The 15,530-nt window shown below is 45.0% G+C and overlaps 1 protein-coding gene across 22 annotated transcripts in view; it reads left to right on the top strand.

Annotated features, from left to right (window-relative positions):
* The window catches only part of STAU2 (staufen double-stranded RNA binding protein 2), a 312,861-nt gene that overhangs the window by 281,029 nt on the left and 16,302 nt on the right, over positions 1 to 15,530 (top strand). Inside the window, exon 18 of one of the 22 annotated variants that reach the window (XM_087864809.1) lies at positions 14,266 to 14,322. The exons of the other annotated variants lie outside the window; for them this stretch is intronic. Within the exon in view, the coding sequence (XP_087720935.1) occupies positions 14,266 to 14,307 (42 nt within the window). The 3' untranslated portion in view covers positions 14,308 to 14,322. Of the gene's footprint in view, positions 1 to 14,265; positions 14,323 to 15,530 lie in introns of those variants that run through there. 22 annotated transcript variants of the gene reach the window in all.

Consider the following 15,530-nt stretch of genomic DNA (forward strand, 5'->3'; position numbering starts at 1 on the left):
AGCTCAGATTGAATACGTTGTAAGCAAAGCGTCAGAGTCATGGGGACGTGGGAGATCAAAGTCCCGGCATAGCTTTTCTCGGCCTATTGCGTTGCTGATTCACAATGTCTGCAAGAATTCTCTTCCTCCCCCGTCCTCTCATTTTAGCAGCATATCTTTTTTGTACCAAATCATTAGTCTGGAAAGTATAAAATGAAATTCCTTTATGACATTACAAATGGAAATATGAGAGGGTGCCTAAGCATGAATGGTTCATTTGAGATGAAGACCCAACTGCACGTGTCATCGCCCCGGGGCTGCGGGAGCTGCCTGGGGTCCCCGCGGCCCCTGGCGCGGGCTTCTCGGCCCTCCTCCCTCCTGGATCAGCTCCCTGGGAGGGCCCAGCAGCCTCCGAGGACCCGTGCCCAGACACCAGCCTACAGTCTATTTAGTGATTCACTGGCATTTAGATGCTAATATTAAAAGGGAAGTGCTTTTTTGGTTGTTGAGCTTTCTTTCTGTGTATTTTTAAGCTTGATTTGGGTCTCAATATTCTTGCCTTTTTCCACTGGAAAAACAGATATCTGACTACACAGCGGTCATTTTTGTACCTTTCAGTGCCCTTGATTAACAAAAAGCCAGAGGGAATTATGAAGAAAGTCTTAATTCACAGATAAAATGCACCCATGAGGAAAAATCATAGCATTTCAAAGAGTGCCCAATGCAAATTAAAGAAAGATGTCAGGGTAGAAAAAAAGAGAAAGGAAGAAAAAAAGAAAAAGAAAGAAAGAAAGAAAGAAAGAAAGAAAGAAAGAAAGAAAGAAAGAAAGAAAGAAAGAAAGAAAGAAAGAAAGAAGGAAAGAAAGAAAAAGAAAAAGAAAAAGAAAGAAAAAGAAAGTCATTAACAAGTGCAAATCTCAATACATTTATTAAATCAGAGAATCAAAGATTTGGGAATAAACAGAAAAGGACCTTGGTTTCCTTTGATATATGTGGTTTTCAATACACTGTATGTGATTCATTACAAAATAAAATTGTTGTGTAATAGCTCCTCAAATTTGAATTTAGCAGCCCCGGTGCTGTTTCCCTTTTGAATAGATGTCCAAATGTGTTTGTGCATAAATTATGCATGTTCGAAAAGTGTAGCTGTTGTCATAAAGAAAATGTCAGTGGCTCTAAAAATGTAGGACTGTATCAGCCCAGGCGACCCGCTGATGAGTAGTACGAAGCGAAAGATTATCTGGTGAGATGTGCTAGAAGGGAAAGCCCCCCAGACCCCGCTCTCGTCCCGCCTGGCGGCTAGGCTGTGTGGCCCCCTCCACTCCTGCTCCCTCTCACGCCCACCTGACAAATTCTTCCTCTTTCACGTGCACATTTCCTATTTCTTTATGCCCTCAGTGAAGCCGAGACCATGTTGTGCATGGAGGATGTATTCAAAAGACGCCTGAGGGAATGAATGATTGATAACTCTGGGCAGATTTCCGTTATTCTTTCTCTGTGTAATGCAAGATGAGAGGTTCCATTTCTTACCCTGGATTAATTCGGGCTCACCTATTTTAAATAGGTCCTATTTAAAGTCCTCTATACCACCGACTGGGATCTGTTTTAAATAGACCACACTGTATATTTTAGATTGCCCTTTTGTGCCTAATCTCATGCAGTAATTATGCCCTACTTAACATTTAATTCAACAATGCTCCATGGCAACCAGACTGCAATGCATGCTACTCACAGATCTGAATATTGTAAGAGTATTTGTTTTACTGCTGAGCCTGATGCTGCCCACTGGAGAGAGGCATCTTTGCAACTGATATGTGCCAATACATGGATTGCTTTCTGACTTCCTCCCATTGAACCCATCTTCTTAAACTAAAAATGGCCGGTGAGCTTTGATTCAGCTGACACTGAGCCTCACCTTCTCGTCCATCCATCCATCCATTCATCCATCCAATATTTATTGAATATCCTAATATTTGGGGATTGCGTTAGGGCTAGAGAGGTACATATAGCGTACCCCCTGACCTTGAGTAGCTTGTGGCCTGGTGGGGTACAGAGGTGTGGTCTCATATATCATCGATGTGATAAAAATCCGTAATGCAGATATGGGCAAAGCATTCTGGAAGTATAAAAGGCAGAACGACTGGCCCTCAGGGAATTGGGGGAGCATTTAGGGAGGAAATGACAGCTTAGCTGAATCTTAAATCATGAGTAGTGGTTTTCCAGGTGAAGACAGGTGGGCAGCGACATCTAGACTGAGGGAACAGCCTAGGCAAAGGCACTGAGCACCCCCAGGGCCTGTCTCTGGGAGCTGTGAGAGCTGTCTCCCATTCCTGGTTTGGGCTACACTGGCCTGCCCTGAACTGTGGCTGTCCCACAACCACTAGGAACATTTCCAGATCAAGGAAGATCTGGTAAAGGACTGCAGTGTCTACTGTAACTAGAGCAAGCCTCATGGTCATGTTGACCTTTGACTTCTGACCTATGGTCCTAGCTCCTAGACCCTCTACCCTAGTCACACAGGCCCTGAGAGAGTAGTCGTTGGACCAGAGACTAAAGCTGTGAAGTTCTCCGAGATCAGTGCTGCCTCTGTCCTTTCTGAACCTTTACATGAGGAAATTTCCCCACCGGTAGATAGCAGCGAGGCCCAGGCCCAGCCCAGGCAGAGAAGGCGGTGGGCTTCATGATCTGCACCTTTATACAAGGAGATGGGATCCAGATGGCCCCTCTGCCTGCAGCAAGGCGTGCGTTGGTGGGTTTGCGCATGGGAGAATTCCAGCGCCATGCTGCAAACACTGCGTAGGATGACCTGGCTAGATATTTCCATCTCCAGTTGAAGCCGAACCCTACGTCTAAGCATGAGCTGGCCTGGAAGAACTGCCAAAGACACTCCTCTTCTAGCCTGGGGAGGACTTAGTCTTCCTGACGACAGTACTCTGCCTGCTTCGCAGACACCCACCTGTCGGTGCTACCAGTCACAGACCTGTGCGGTTTGCAGCGCTCGCAGAGTGTCGCTGTCCCCTGGGGAGCGCAGCTCCCCGCCGGCTTTGCTGTAGGCACCGACGTGGTGTTGGCGCGTTATCACACGTCTACACTGTACATCTAGACCTACAGCTCGATGAGCTGAGGCGGTAATTGAACTGCCTTTTTTTTCAAGATTTTATTTATTTGAGACGGGGGTTGGGGACAAGCCAGAGGAGAGACAGAGAGAGAGGGAGAAGCAGCTCCCTACTGAGCAGGGAGCCCGATGTGGGATTCGATCCCAGGACCCCAGGATCATGCCGTGAGCCGAAGGCAGACACTTAACCTAACTGAGCCACCCAGGCGTCCAGATATTGAATTGCCTCTGAAAGATTTCCCCATTAGTCCTTTCCTTGTCTCATACTCCTTGTCTTCTCTCTTTAAAAATAATAAAAGGCTAAATGCCATTTAACTGTAAGATGTCATCATGGATACATAGCTCTTATGCTCTTGCTCAGATTCAAATGTTTGGGGAAATGATCGGTAGGTACTGTTGGCCCAAAGTGACCCAGGACCCCGTTCCTGTGGATGCTGGTCTTCACTTTCTCTCTCTGTTGCTGCCACTGAGTCAGGGTTTAGAAAAATATCCCTCAAGACAGGTACAAACAAAAATCACAGGGTGATGTCTTTGAAATCCATTTTACAGTGATACTATTGAGAAGGATAAGTAGAAAGCATAAGGAGAAAAGGGAACCCTCGTGCGCTGTTGGTGGGAATGTAAATGGGTGTAGCCACTGTGGAAAACAGTGTGGAGATTCCTCAAAAAATGAAAAATAGAGCTATGATCCAGCAATTCTACTGCTTCGTGTTCAGCCAAAGGAAACAACATCGCTATCTTGAAAAGATACCTGCACCCCCCATGGTCATAGCAGCATTATTTACAATTGCCAAGACATGGAAACAATCTAAGTATCCATCGATGGTTGAACAGATAAAGGAAATGTGGTAGATACACACAATAGAATAGTATCAGCCATAAAAAAAGGGGGGAGGGTCCTACCATTTGCAACAACGTGGATGGACGTTGAGGGCATTATGCTAAGTGAAGTAAGTCAGAAAAAAAAAGACAAATACTGTATGATATCATGTATATGAGGAATTTAAAAACAAAAGCAGAACGAACACATTGATACAGAGAACAGATAAGTGGTTGCCAGGGGAAGGCGGGAGAGGAGTGAAGGGGTGGGGGCAGTGAAAGGGGTTTAAAAAAAAAAAAAAAGCATAAATTAACATGTGAATTGAAGGTACATCTACTGAACATTTTTTTAACGAGGTCGTGTCTACAAATGAAATAGGCAACCAGATAATCCAAGATGAAATATTATTCTTTAGGGTTCGGCAGCTTTTAAATTTGTCCAGTGGGTGTTATATCACAGTCACTGTTTAACGTTTCTCACCATGTGCAGTGAAATGCAACCTTATGAATGTGTGGCATTTTTAAACCTAACACGCGGCCCGTAGTGCTGAGTCTATGGCCACTCATTTAGGCTGTTGAACAGAATTCCTATTTGATCGCTTGCTCTCTTGAGAAACAAATTCCAGAACCTCTGTTTTATAGATAACTTATTTGTTAAAGAAAACTAATTCTTAAATAATCTAATATTCTGAGTTTTTTTTTTTTTCTAAGTGATGTGTTTAGAATCAGATGGTCTCAAGTAAAAGGAAAACGGCTGTCCAGTGGGAGTGCCCATTTGTTTTCTGGCTATGCAGACACGTATCCTGAGTGAAGGCACGGAGCTCTCTAGAACAGAGTGGCTGCAAGGGCAAGTCATTCATTCAGAGGACTTACACCCCAATGGGGAGACAGTGCCCCGGCTGCTCCCGCACACCCGGGACAATAGCCTGCTAAAAAAGAAGAAAAAGAAAGAAAAGAAAAAAGGCTACATGCCTTATCAGTAGCTCTGCATCTTTCAGAAAGACAGGTTATTTGTGTTACCAAACCAGAATTTATATTTCTTGTTGGTATACAATGAAAAAAATCTACCTACCCTAAGAATTCTTTGCCTCTTAAAAGAAAAAAAAAAATCTCCTTCTGATTTCTAAAAAGAGCTATCCATTTGGTTTATCTACTGAGGCCTCAAACCTCCCGGGCTGTGACAAGCCCCGTTGCCAGTTCTCATCAGCTTGGTTTGGGTAGCCAAGTGCCTCTCAATTTTTTCCAGGCAGCGCTCAGAATCGAAAGAGTATGTTTTCTGAATATATTTGCACCTTAGGTGTAGAATACTGAGCAAAGAAATGGAAATACATGCTTATGTAATCATGAAAAAATATCAGATGATAGCTTTTATGTTCTTGCTCAGATTCAAATGTTTGGGGCAAGTCATTGCCAGCAATGGTTTATGAATATACAGTATTTTATATGCTATTACAGGTGAATTTTGTCTCCATGGAAATATGTTTTCCCTTTTACAATAATTGCTAACCGCAAAAAAATAAATAATCACTGGTGTATCTTTTTTTTTTTTACATTTCTGCTTTTTTCTCATTTTAAAGGTGAGATACAAAGATTACATTTTTGCTAAGAAACCTGCAGCCATGAGTTTTTGAAAATTATTCGGGCTCTTTTGCAATTTCTCCTTAAAGACACCGAGTTAGAGTCATTTACTAACCACAAGTACAAAATGCATTAGGTTTTAACAGCAGATCTAAATTAAAAACTCAGTAACTTGGAACAAATGGACCTTTTCGTTCATTTCCAAACTAAAATCCTAGCTACGTTTTATTGTTTCTAAAGCTTTCTTACTGCAAACCATCAATCCACCAACTTCTCTCTGGCTCATTCGAGCTTTGAGCTGTACCTTTACGGTGCTGTAAATTAGCATGTCACCGCGGTACACGGTGATTTGCGTTAATTTCTTTCCAGTTAAAATTGTCTATCTTTGAAGACATCTTTACAATACTTAGAATTCACTCAGAAAGGTAATACCCAACCCAAGATGTAAAACATAAATTTAAAAAATATGTTTTGGCTTTTATCTCAAGATGGAAAATAAAAGTGGTCAACGTTATGCGTGCAGTTCTGCAATCCAGAACTCACTTTCTGATACTTTAGTGCCGTTGTTCGAGGCAGAGACGTTTTAGCAGCAGGAAGTGGAGGAAGAACACAGCCCTGCTCTCACCCACCTGAATGAAGACAAGGAGCCATTTTAAAGATACGGTTACAGGGGGAAATGGTCAGGGTCATAAAATTGTCAGTGAAATGCACTCTCATCAGGGCTTTACTTGGGATGCGTGGCAGGAAAAAGCCAAAAGTCTCAGGTGAGAGGGGACAAGGCTCTCCCGGCACTGGTTTGGCCAGACCCAGGTGAGGCTCACAGGAGTCGCCCTGACCAAGCCCTTGCGAGCTGCCCACACCTGCTGTCCTCTGTCACAGAGCTGCCACCCTGATGGGGCAGGAGAGGGGGAGAGAGGAAGCAGTGGATAATTGGGCAGGCTGTTGAGGGGAAAAAACCACCCAGCTCTCCTGTGAACCTGGGACTCTAGAAATCGAGCCTTCTGGATGCATCACAGAGCTGTTAGTCCACCCGTGCACCTGTCTGTCAGAGTGACCACATTGGCTCTGGTCTGGGCTCATTCCCTGCACCCAGCTCCTTGCTTCCACTGCCCGCCTGCCCTTCTCCATGCTGCATCCTGCAGAAGCTGATCCCTCAGTGGAATTTGTTTCCCAAGCTTTAAAAACAAAATTACTGGGAGGGTAAGAGAAAACCCAAGCCTTCAGTCCTTGGGCAGCATGCCACCAAACTCCTTGAACTCCAGCCCTGGGTTTTTGTGTCCCTTTGAAATAGACACGGTTTGGGTTGAACCTGCACTTCCTAGCATCTGGAGAAGAGAAGGAAGAATATACTATTTTTAAAAGGAACTTTCTGGAAAGTGTACAAAACCTGGTAATTAAAAAAATAAAAGCCAAACCCTCAGCTGCACAAACAGCTCTTGTTCTTTTCCAGCAAAGGTCTGTCAGGAGTGCCCACCTTCCTCTCCCTGAGAAGAGCAATTAAGGAGACCAGGAAGCATCGCTGAGTTGGTCTGTTTTCTAGCAAAGCCTTTTCAATCACCTCCTTTGATCTAGCAGCGAGTGTGGGAGGGGGAGCGAAACCAACCTGCTTCATGCCTCCAGCCCTATTTGTAGGCACTGTGTTGGAAGAGCGTTTTCTCTCTCAGCATATTTTTTGGAAGCAGAGTGTACACATCTGTCTTTATACCCAGCCGCCTTTCTGGGCCCAAACAAGTTCTCTGTGAGTTTCCCCAGCCGAGCTCAGTGGGATCTCTGTCAGCTGCAAGATTTATGTCATCGTGTTCAGTCCTGAGAACTGTGCCTTCAGCTTCTCACATCTGGGTTTAATTGGAAAGACATTAAGTGCTCTGGAAAAGCATATTTCAGGGCAGTTCTTTATGGACACCCCTATTAGAGGGGCTGACGGCTGTAGGTTCAAGTGGGACAAGCAAAGACAACATCTCAGAAGTCGAAAGCACGAAACAGTGAAAGAGCCGCTGGGAGTGAGAGCGTCCTGTTCAAGGGTCCCATTTATTCAGTTACTTTGGGAGAGAAAGTGGCAAGACGCCTGCCAACTGCGAGCTTTGTCCAGCGGCACGTGGGAGCGACACACGGATAACTGGGCCTTTTGGCACCTTCCCGCGCCCTACCTGCCGTGCCTGCTCTCCACAGCCTTGCGTGCTGGCATCTGGATGTGTGATACACAAACATTTTCGAGGAGCAAGAAGGTGGTTGGTAACTGCAGATGCCGTCACCTTCTTGCCTCATCATCCCCTCAAGGGTGGTGACAGAGTCCCCTGGCCACCACACCCCGTGGTATCTCCATATGTAACAATAGCAGCAGCTAGTGAGCTTGGAGCCCGGACAGCACGCACTCTCGTGTGATTTTAGCTGGGTCCCCCCTCCGTCGCCTTCTCCTGGTTGAGCGTGCGCTGGGGTCTCCAATGAACACATCCAAGACTGAAGGCAGAGAGGTCCTTGTGGTGATCAGCCTTAAACACACGGTCCACGTTTTCAGACGGGGGCTTGTGTAAAAAAGATACGAAAAGTCAAAGAACAGTTGTCATCAGAGAAATACAGATATCTTTCTTTATCTGTATGATAATTTCAAGCAGCTTAAATCCTCTTAAGTCCTAGCCCCCAAATGTCTCATTAACTGAGGGTAAAATGGGTCCTTAGTTTCCCCTCTTTGGACTCTCCTTCATCTCATCTGTGGACTTGGTTAAGCAGAGGTCCTTAACCTTTTTTGAGCCACGGCCCCTTTGGGCACTCTGGTGAACCTTACACACCTCTTCACAGAAGAATATTTCTAAACTACGTAAAGTAAAAATACCCAAGATTTCACAAAATTATATTGACATTGATGATCAAAATATTTTAAGCGTATTTGTGCTACGCGAGAGTAAACATATCAGAATAAATTTGTGCTGTAGTAATAAATGGATTTATTAGCACATGGACTAACGAGATCTAGCAATTGGTCTAATAACTATACTTCCGTACTTCCAATATTTTTAATATTTTGCCTAAAGAAGTGCCAAATTTCAGTTAGATGTTAATACACACCCAGAAAATGTGATGTCCTCCCTGTCTAAATCATAGAGTCCCTAAATGCACGGGCCCCAACTTAAACCCCTGCATCTATGAGGACGCCGTCTAGCCAGCAGCTGTGGCTTATGGATCTGTTTCTCAATCGGCCCCTTGCTCCAGGAGACTCGGCCTCTCCTTTGGCCCTCGTCCCGAGCTGAGTGACATGGAATGTGTTTTGTCCTCCCTGCAGCCCCAGAGGGAAGGTGGTGCTCCCTTTGGTGTTTGTGAAGGTGCCAGCAGAGAGGTCCGAGGAGGGACCTGGCAGGGCTCCTCCTTACACAGTGGGCAGTGAGGGGGCATGATCGAAAGGCCTGTCCACACCCCGACCAGTCAGCCCTCCTGGGCCGAACAAGAGTGAAGGCCTCTGTCCAGAGAAAGCAGTGTAACAACAAGGGGTGTCAGTGATGGAGGATCTGAAGAAACATCAAGTCCGTCAGGAAGAGAAAAGGCTCGGTCCATTCTGGTTGCCTCCTGGCTGGTCTCCCTGCCACTGCCAGCCTCCAGCTGTGGGCAGGTGGCTCCTTTGAAAACACAAAAGTGGGTGTGCCCCTGCCCTGGTTATAGTTTGAAATGACACAAAGGCCCTTATAAGCTGAATAGTGTCCCCCTTAAAATTCAGGTATTGAAGACCCATCCCCAGTACCTCAGAATGTGACTGTATTTAGAGAGAAGGCCTTTGAGGGAGGCAGTTAGGGTGCCCATTAGGGTGGGCAGACTGACGAGTGTCCTTATAAGAAGAGGAAATTAGGACACAGAGAGACCCAGCAGGGACGCACGTGCTCAGAGAAAAGACCACAGGAGGACACAGGGAGGAAGCAGCTGACTGCAAGCCGGTCAGTGCGGCCTCAGGAAACCAGCCCTGCCACCACCTAATTCTCGGACTTCCAGCCTCCAGAGCCATGAGAAGATAACTCTCTGTGGCGAAGCCACCTGGTCTGTGGTATTTTGTCGTCAGGACAGACCGTGCAGGGCCTGCTCGGCCTAACTCCCCAGCTGCCTGGGAGGACAGGCCTGCTTGCCCTCGCTGCTCCAGGAACACCCGTGCCTCCTGCTCGGACGCACACATAAGAGGCCCGCTGCCTCCCAGCCTGGCGTCTCTGCCGTGCCGGCCTGTCTTGGACGCCTCTCCCACACCTGCTCATCCTCGGTGAAAGTCTGGGCTGCGTGGCACCCCAGAAGACTTCGTGCCCCCACCAGGCTGCAGGTCCCTGCACATCCCGACGGCCCACCGCACATGTGTTATTGATGCGTGTTTCTGTGCTCCCCGCTCAGCCAGGGCACGTCAGGGGAGGGTTGTCTTTCCTTCATCTTTGCGTTCCCAGAGCCTGGCCCAGCACTTGGCACAGGCCCTGGCACTGGGCACGTCATAGGGATCAGCTAAACAAGGACATGTAGCATCTTCCAGGCAGATTGTCCTCACGCCGCAGATATTCTGGGTTCAAGGCCAGGACGGGCCATTTACCAGCTCCGTGACCTTAGAAGAGTCACAGGACCTCTCTGAGAAGCCAGTTCCTAAGCTAACTGTGGGCTCAGGATCAGGGCAATGATTCCCAACCCCTTTAAGACCTGTGTCTTCTTTAGCAAATGTTTTATATATATATATAATTTTTCTCTAAAACAGTTTTTCCCAAAATGATTCTTGATCCATGAGTTCCTGTAAACTAAGACGATTTTGCCGAACTTTACTCTCTCTAGTTGAAAACTCATTAATGCTGGAGCTAGGAGGGAGAGGACAAAGTTTGCAGCAGGCCTGTTTTTGTTTAGTTCTTTTTTTAAGATTTTATTTATTTAAGAGAGAGTGAGAGAGAGAACAAGAGCAGGGGGAGAGGGAGAAGCAGGCTCCCTGCTGAGCCGGGAGCCTGACATGGGACTCAATCCCAGGGCCCTGGGATCATGACCTGAGCTGAAGGCAGACGCTTAACCGACTGAGCCACCCAGGCACCCCAGGCCTGTTTCAGTTTTGCCCAGGGTCCTCCTTGGGAGACCATCCCTTTGCACCAGAGCTAGTCCAATGTAAAGTCAAACTAGAACTGGGTTGGGAATGGGCCTATAGTGGGAACAAGGAGGGAGGCAATGCCTGAGAGAGCCAGGCATTCGCCTGATCCCGCATCACACCGGGCTCTTGGAGGGACTGCTGTTAGCCAGAGGATCCTTTGGTCGGTATTGCTCACTTCTGGCAATGAGGGATGGGAGAAGCTATACTCGCCCTCTTTTGTTTAACTGTGCCGTCCTGTGCCAGTTAATAAGGCCAAATTCTGCCAAGCACATAACTTTTTTTAAATAAACAGGTGCTAAAATGTTTATATAGCCTGTTCTTATAGACACAGGGAAACCCACTCTAGCCTCAGGTGCTCCAACAGGTTCAGATTGAGGCAGCTGCATCAATGTCCCATCAGCAGGACCTGCCAACCCCACAGGTGGGTCAGGTGACTGTCCCCCAAGAAAGTAGGTGACTCGGGACGATGGAGCTCTAGACCCAAGGGCTCTTGAGAAAGAATCAGGCTGCTGGACTTGCTGATCCTTGTTCTTCAGTAATGCAGAGAAGGTGCTCCCATATTATTTTAAGCAAAATGCTTACCTTGTTCTACCAAAAAAGTAGAAGAGGAACAGAGCTAGAATAGGCCAAGGAATCCAGATTTCTCACATCCGCTTCCCATAGCCAAAAATTAGCCCATGTTCAGTGTTCACACAAAAACAGATTGAGGGGAGAGAGAAGGAATATGTCCAGGGGAATCCTTAGTTACTCAAACTCAAGTCAGACTCATGTGGGTTGTGGCAAATATTCACAGGCAGTACACAGACATGTTAAGCTCCTGCTCTGCTGGGTACTGGGTGTGAAAACTTGACTAAGAAGACATGGCCTATAGTTTTGAAGAGCTCCTAGCCCACCAGAGTAGATAGACAAATGGATAACTTTAGTATGATGTAGAAAGTGCTAGGTGTGAGCAGAGAACAGATATTTGGTGCAAGTAAAAGGCTATAAGCCAGTTTCCTGGAGGAAAGATGGCTAAGCTGGATTTGAAAGAAAAGTCAGCTAGGTCAAGACAGGTGAGGAGGCCATTTGTTTCCAAGCAGAGACATCAGAAGGAGAAAGGCACAGGGGTAAGGAAGAACATGATACATGTAGGGCAACTACGAGCAAGTTGAGGCTACAAAAAAATGAAATAAAAGGGAGATGGGGACTAGTGGAAGCTAAAACTTGGAGAGGCATGTCATCATGAAGACATTGGGAGCCATACTGCCACACTCAACTCTTCCACGGACAATGAGGAGCCGCAAGAGTCTCATATTACAGAGACTAAATAAGACTGGGTATTTACTAAAAGTAATAATGGAAAAATGAAGTTTTTACTGATTTTTATGGTGATCATAGCATGACCATGAGTGTTGCTTTTGTTAAAGGGAAGATTTTTAACACCATAAATGAATTCCTTAAATATATCCCTCTAAATCCTGAAACCAGTATTAACTAGAAAGTTCTCTGAGATACCCAAGGATTTTAAAGAGGGAATTGAATTTTTAATATTTATTTTGATGCAGAGAAGTTGGAAGGTATTGGCTGAAAATCCCACGACTAGATGCCCTAAGTGCAGTGTTGAAACTCATGGGAATCTAACAGCATGTCTTGAGAGGGAAGACCAATTACGCTCATGTTTCCCAGAGGGTGGTGAGATAGACCCTCTCACTTCATTTCCACGTAGGGGTGAAGTGTCGTCTAGCCACCCAGAAGTAGGAGGAAACAGAAAAACGATGCTAACTTCCCCACAAGTGGAGGCAGGTGGAAGAGCTGTTCTTTGAGGAGGCCCACCTCCCCCGCCAGGGGCAGCTTCTGTACTTCCGCCCCCTTCCTGACCGTGGTGACTCAGCCTGCCTTCCTGTTCTCTTTCACGCAGCCATTCCCCAAAACTTGTTACAACTTTTTCAGAAAGCAATTTGACAATTTAAAAAAATTTAAATTTAACTTATAGATGTATTTGCACAAATCACATGTACGACAATATCCATTGCAACCTTATTTTTAAGAGCTAGAAGCAGCCTAAATGCCTATTAGTACGGAACTGATTAAATAGATATGGCACAGCCACGCAGTAGAATATGATGCAGCTAGTAAAAAGAATAAAATAGGGCTGGTTTCGTGGCATAAAAAGATGTCCAAGGTCTCTTATTACATGCAGAAGAAGCATAGGGATTCCATTTGAGGAAAAAACAAAAAGTCCGTAGATGTGTATATGAGAATATAACAAATAAAATACCTGGGAAAACACAGATAAAACTATTAAGAGCACTTACTTCTGGAGTGTGGGATTGGAGTTGATTGAAGGGAAGACAATACGAGGGACTTGTCCTTAACACTTAAGTATTTTTCAAAGTTTTACGATAAGAATTATTCATTTTAAAATTAAAAATACTAATTGTTTTGTTTTTAATTTTCATTTTACTTTATTTTATTTTCAAATAATTATCGATTCACAGGAAGTTGCAAGAGTAGTACAGCATGGTTGTGTGTACTTTGTACTCCAATGGTTCCATTTTATTTATCTGTAGCACGGTGTCCAAGCCAAGATGATGCCATCGGTACCATGTGTATGTCTATGGTAGGGCTATGCCAGTTTACCCCCCGTGTAGATTCATGTAACCACCACTGCGATCCAGAGGGAGAACTCGTCCGTCTCTACAGAGATCTCCCTGGTGCTATCCCTTTACAGTCTCACCTTCTTCCCACTCCTCCTCCCACCCCATCACTAACCCTTGGCAACCACCAATGTCTTCTCCATCTCTATACTTTTGTCATTTCGAGAATATTATATAAATAGAATTATATAATAAGTGACCTTCACTCAGCCTGATGCCCTTAAGATCCATCGAAATTGTGTGTACCAATAGTTTGTTCCTGTTTACTGTATAGTAATATTTATTAATCCTGTGGTGTGGAGGTACCAGTTTATTTAATAGTTCATCTATTGTGGGGTGTTTGGGTTGATTCCAATTGTTGACTATTACAGATGAAGCTGCTATGAACATTTGTGTACAGGTTTTGGTGTGGACATAGATTTTCATTTCTCTGGGATAAATGCCCAAGAGTGTGCTAGGTGGGTTGTATCGTACGTTTATGTTTCATTTTTATAAAATTATCAAACTGTTTTCCAGAGTGGCTGACCCATTTTTACATTCCCATCAAAAATGTGTAAGAGATCCAGTTTCTCTGAATCCTCTCCAGCATTTGGTGTAGTCACTACTGTTTATTTTAGCTGTTTTAATAAGTTTGTAAAAGCCTTGTGGTCTTAATGGCTAGTAAAGTGGAGCATCTTTTCACACATTTAATTGCCATCTGTAAATCCTCCTTGGTGAACCAAACCATGTCTTCAAGCCCTTTGCCCATCTTCTAATTCGATTGTTGGTTTTTATTGTTTGGTTTTATTGGAAGTCCTTTATATATTCTAGGTACTAGTCCTTTAGCAGTCACACAGGGGCTGCTCTTGCTTTGCATGAAACCAAATAGAGACAGAAAGAATAATGTTCTAGATTTTTATAATGTTCTATAGTCCTGCACATTCACCTATAACTTCTGGCTTCCTTCTCAGTTGATTAAGGAAGTCTGGTTTATCCTTGAGGAAGATTTTGGTTCCCTTTTTATTCTTGAGATTGGGGTTCACTAGAAACCCGCCACCCTATCCATTGTCTTTCAGGAACCCAACGTCTCTCCCACTGAAGTGCCTTCTGAGAGGTGAAGGGTTCAAGGACTTTCTCCTGCGAAGGCTTCTTGCATGAAGACACAATGAGAATTAATAAAGTTGGTGCCCCATGCACACTGTTGGCATGTTGTCTTTGTGTCCTCTGGAAATAATCTACACAGAAAGGCCATCTTAGGGAGGGGAGAAAAATCCAGGCATTTCTTGGCAATATTAGAGCATAAACAACCAGTGTTAACATCTCCAGGTTCACTCTGTGAGCCTGGTACGCCGCATCCCCTGACTACAAGTTGAGCATTAACTCTATGCCAGAGTTTTTGCTACAGCTACCAGAACAGATAAGACCCAATTCTTCCCTACTCTGAAGACTTACAATTTGGCGTGAGAAGATAGACGTGTAGATGCCTCAGCGAGTGACTGCAGCAACCCGATACCACTTGTGGTAGAGTCTGATTAGTCACCACACCTGCTTCCTCTTCTCGGCTCACAGCCAGACTTAGTACCCAACCTGGAGATGGGTGTAGTCATGGAGTTAGGTACAGTCATGTCACCGGGTTCTGGTCGATGAAGTATGAGGGCTTTCGTCCTCTTTCGTGAAATCTTCCTACATTCTATCTTCTGTTTTACTTTCCCATCCACTGGCTGAATGGAGAGGACCACAATGCTAGCCTGGAAGAGGGCAGAGTCACAAGATGGAAGGGGCCTGGGAACCCTGCTTGACTAGGATCCATAGCCCAGGAACACCCAGTTGGTCTTTTCATGAGCATTGAGATTCTGGGGGTGTTTGTTCAGCAGTTAGCTTATCTTGACTAATACACAGAACACAGAAATCACAAGTCACTATTCTCTTCCAAAGGCATCATAGAGGAGGTGCCCGATTTCCCCTGGGGCTCATCCCACGTTGCATCTCAGATGCCATAAGTACTACTTAGGCTTACAGATCAGGTATTGCATTGTGGCTTTTTATGCTTGTCCTCATTCATTAATTTTTCTCTTTTGAAATGCCCTTTTATCCTTACTTGGCTAACAATACTAGCTATACAAAGCATGAAAGTTGCATGCTATCAAATTCCAAATGGCTTATTGCTTTTAGCACCCTCCCCCCTTTCAGCAAATTCTTCTAGCCTTTTGATAACTTAATTTATATCCTTTCTACATATTTATCCAAAAGGCAGCTTTTAAATTCTGGCATGGTCACCCACTCTTCCTCCTGGGCTTTGATGCTACCAGATGCTAGAGCAAAAACATTCCCAATATGCCTA

The sequence above is a fragment of the Ursus americanus genome, chromosome 9, assembly GCF_024610735.1.
Source record: "Ursus americanus isolate L20-20 chromosome 9, mUrsAme1.1.p, whole genome shotgun sequence".
NCBI classification, from domain to species: Eukaryota; Metazoa; Chordata; class Mammalia; order Carnivora; family Ursidae; genus Ursus; species Ursus americanus.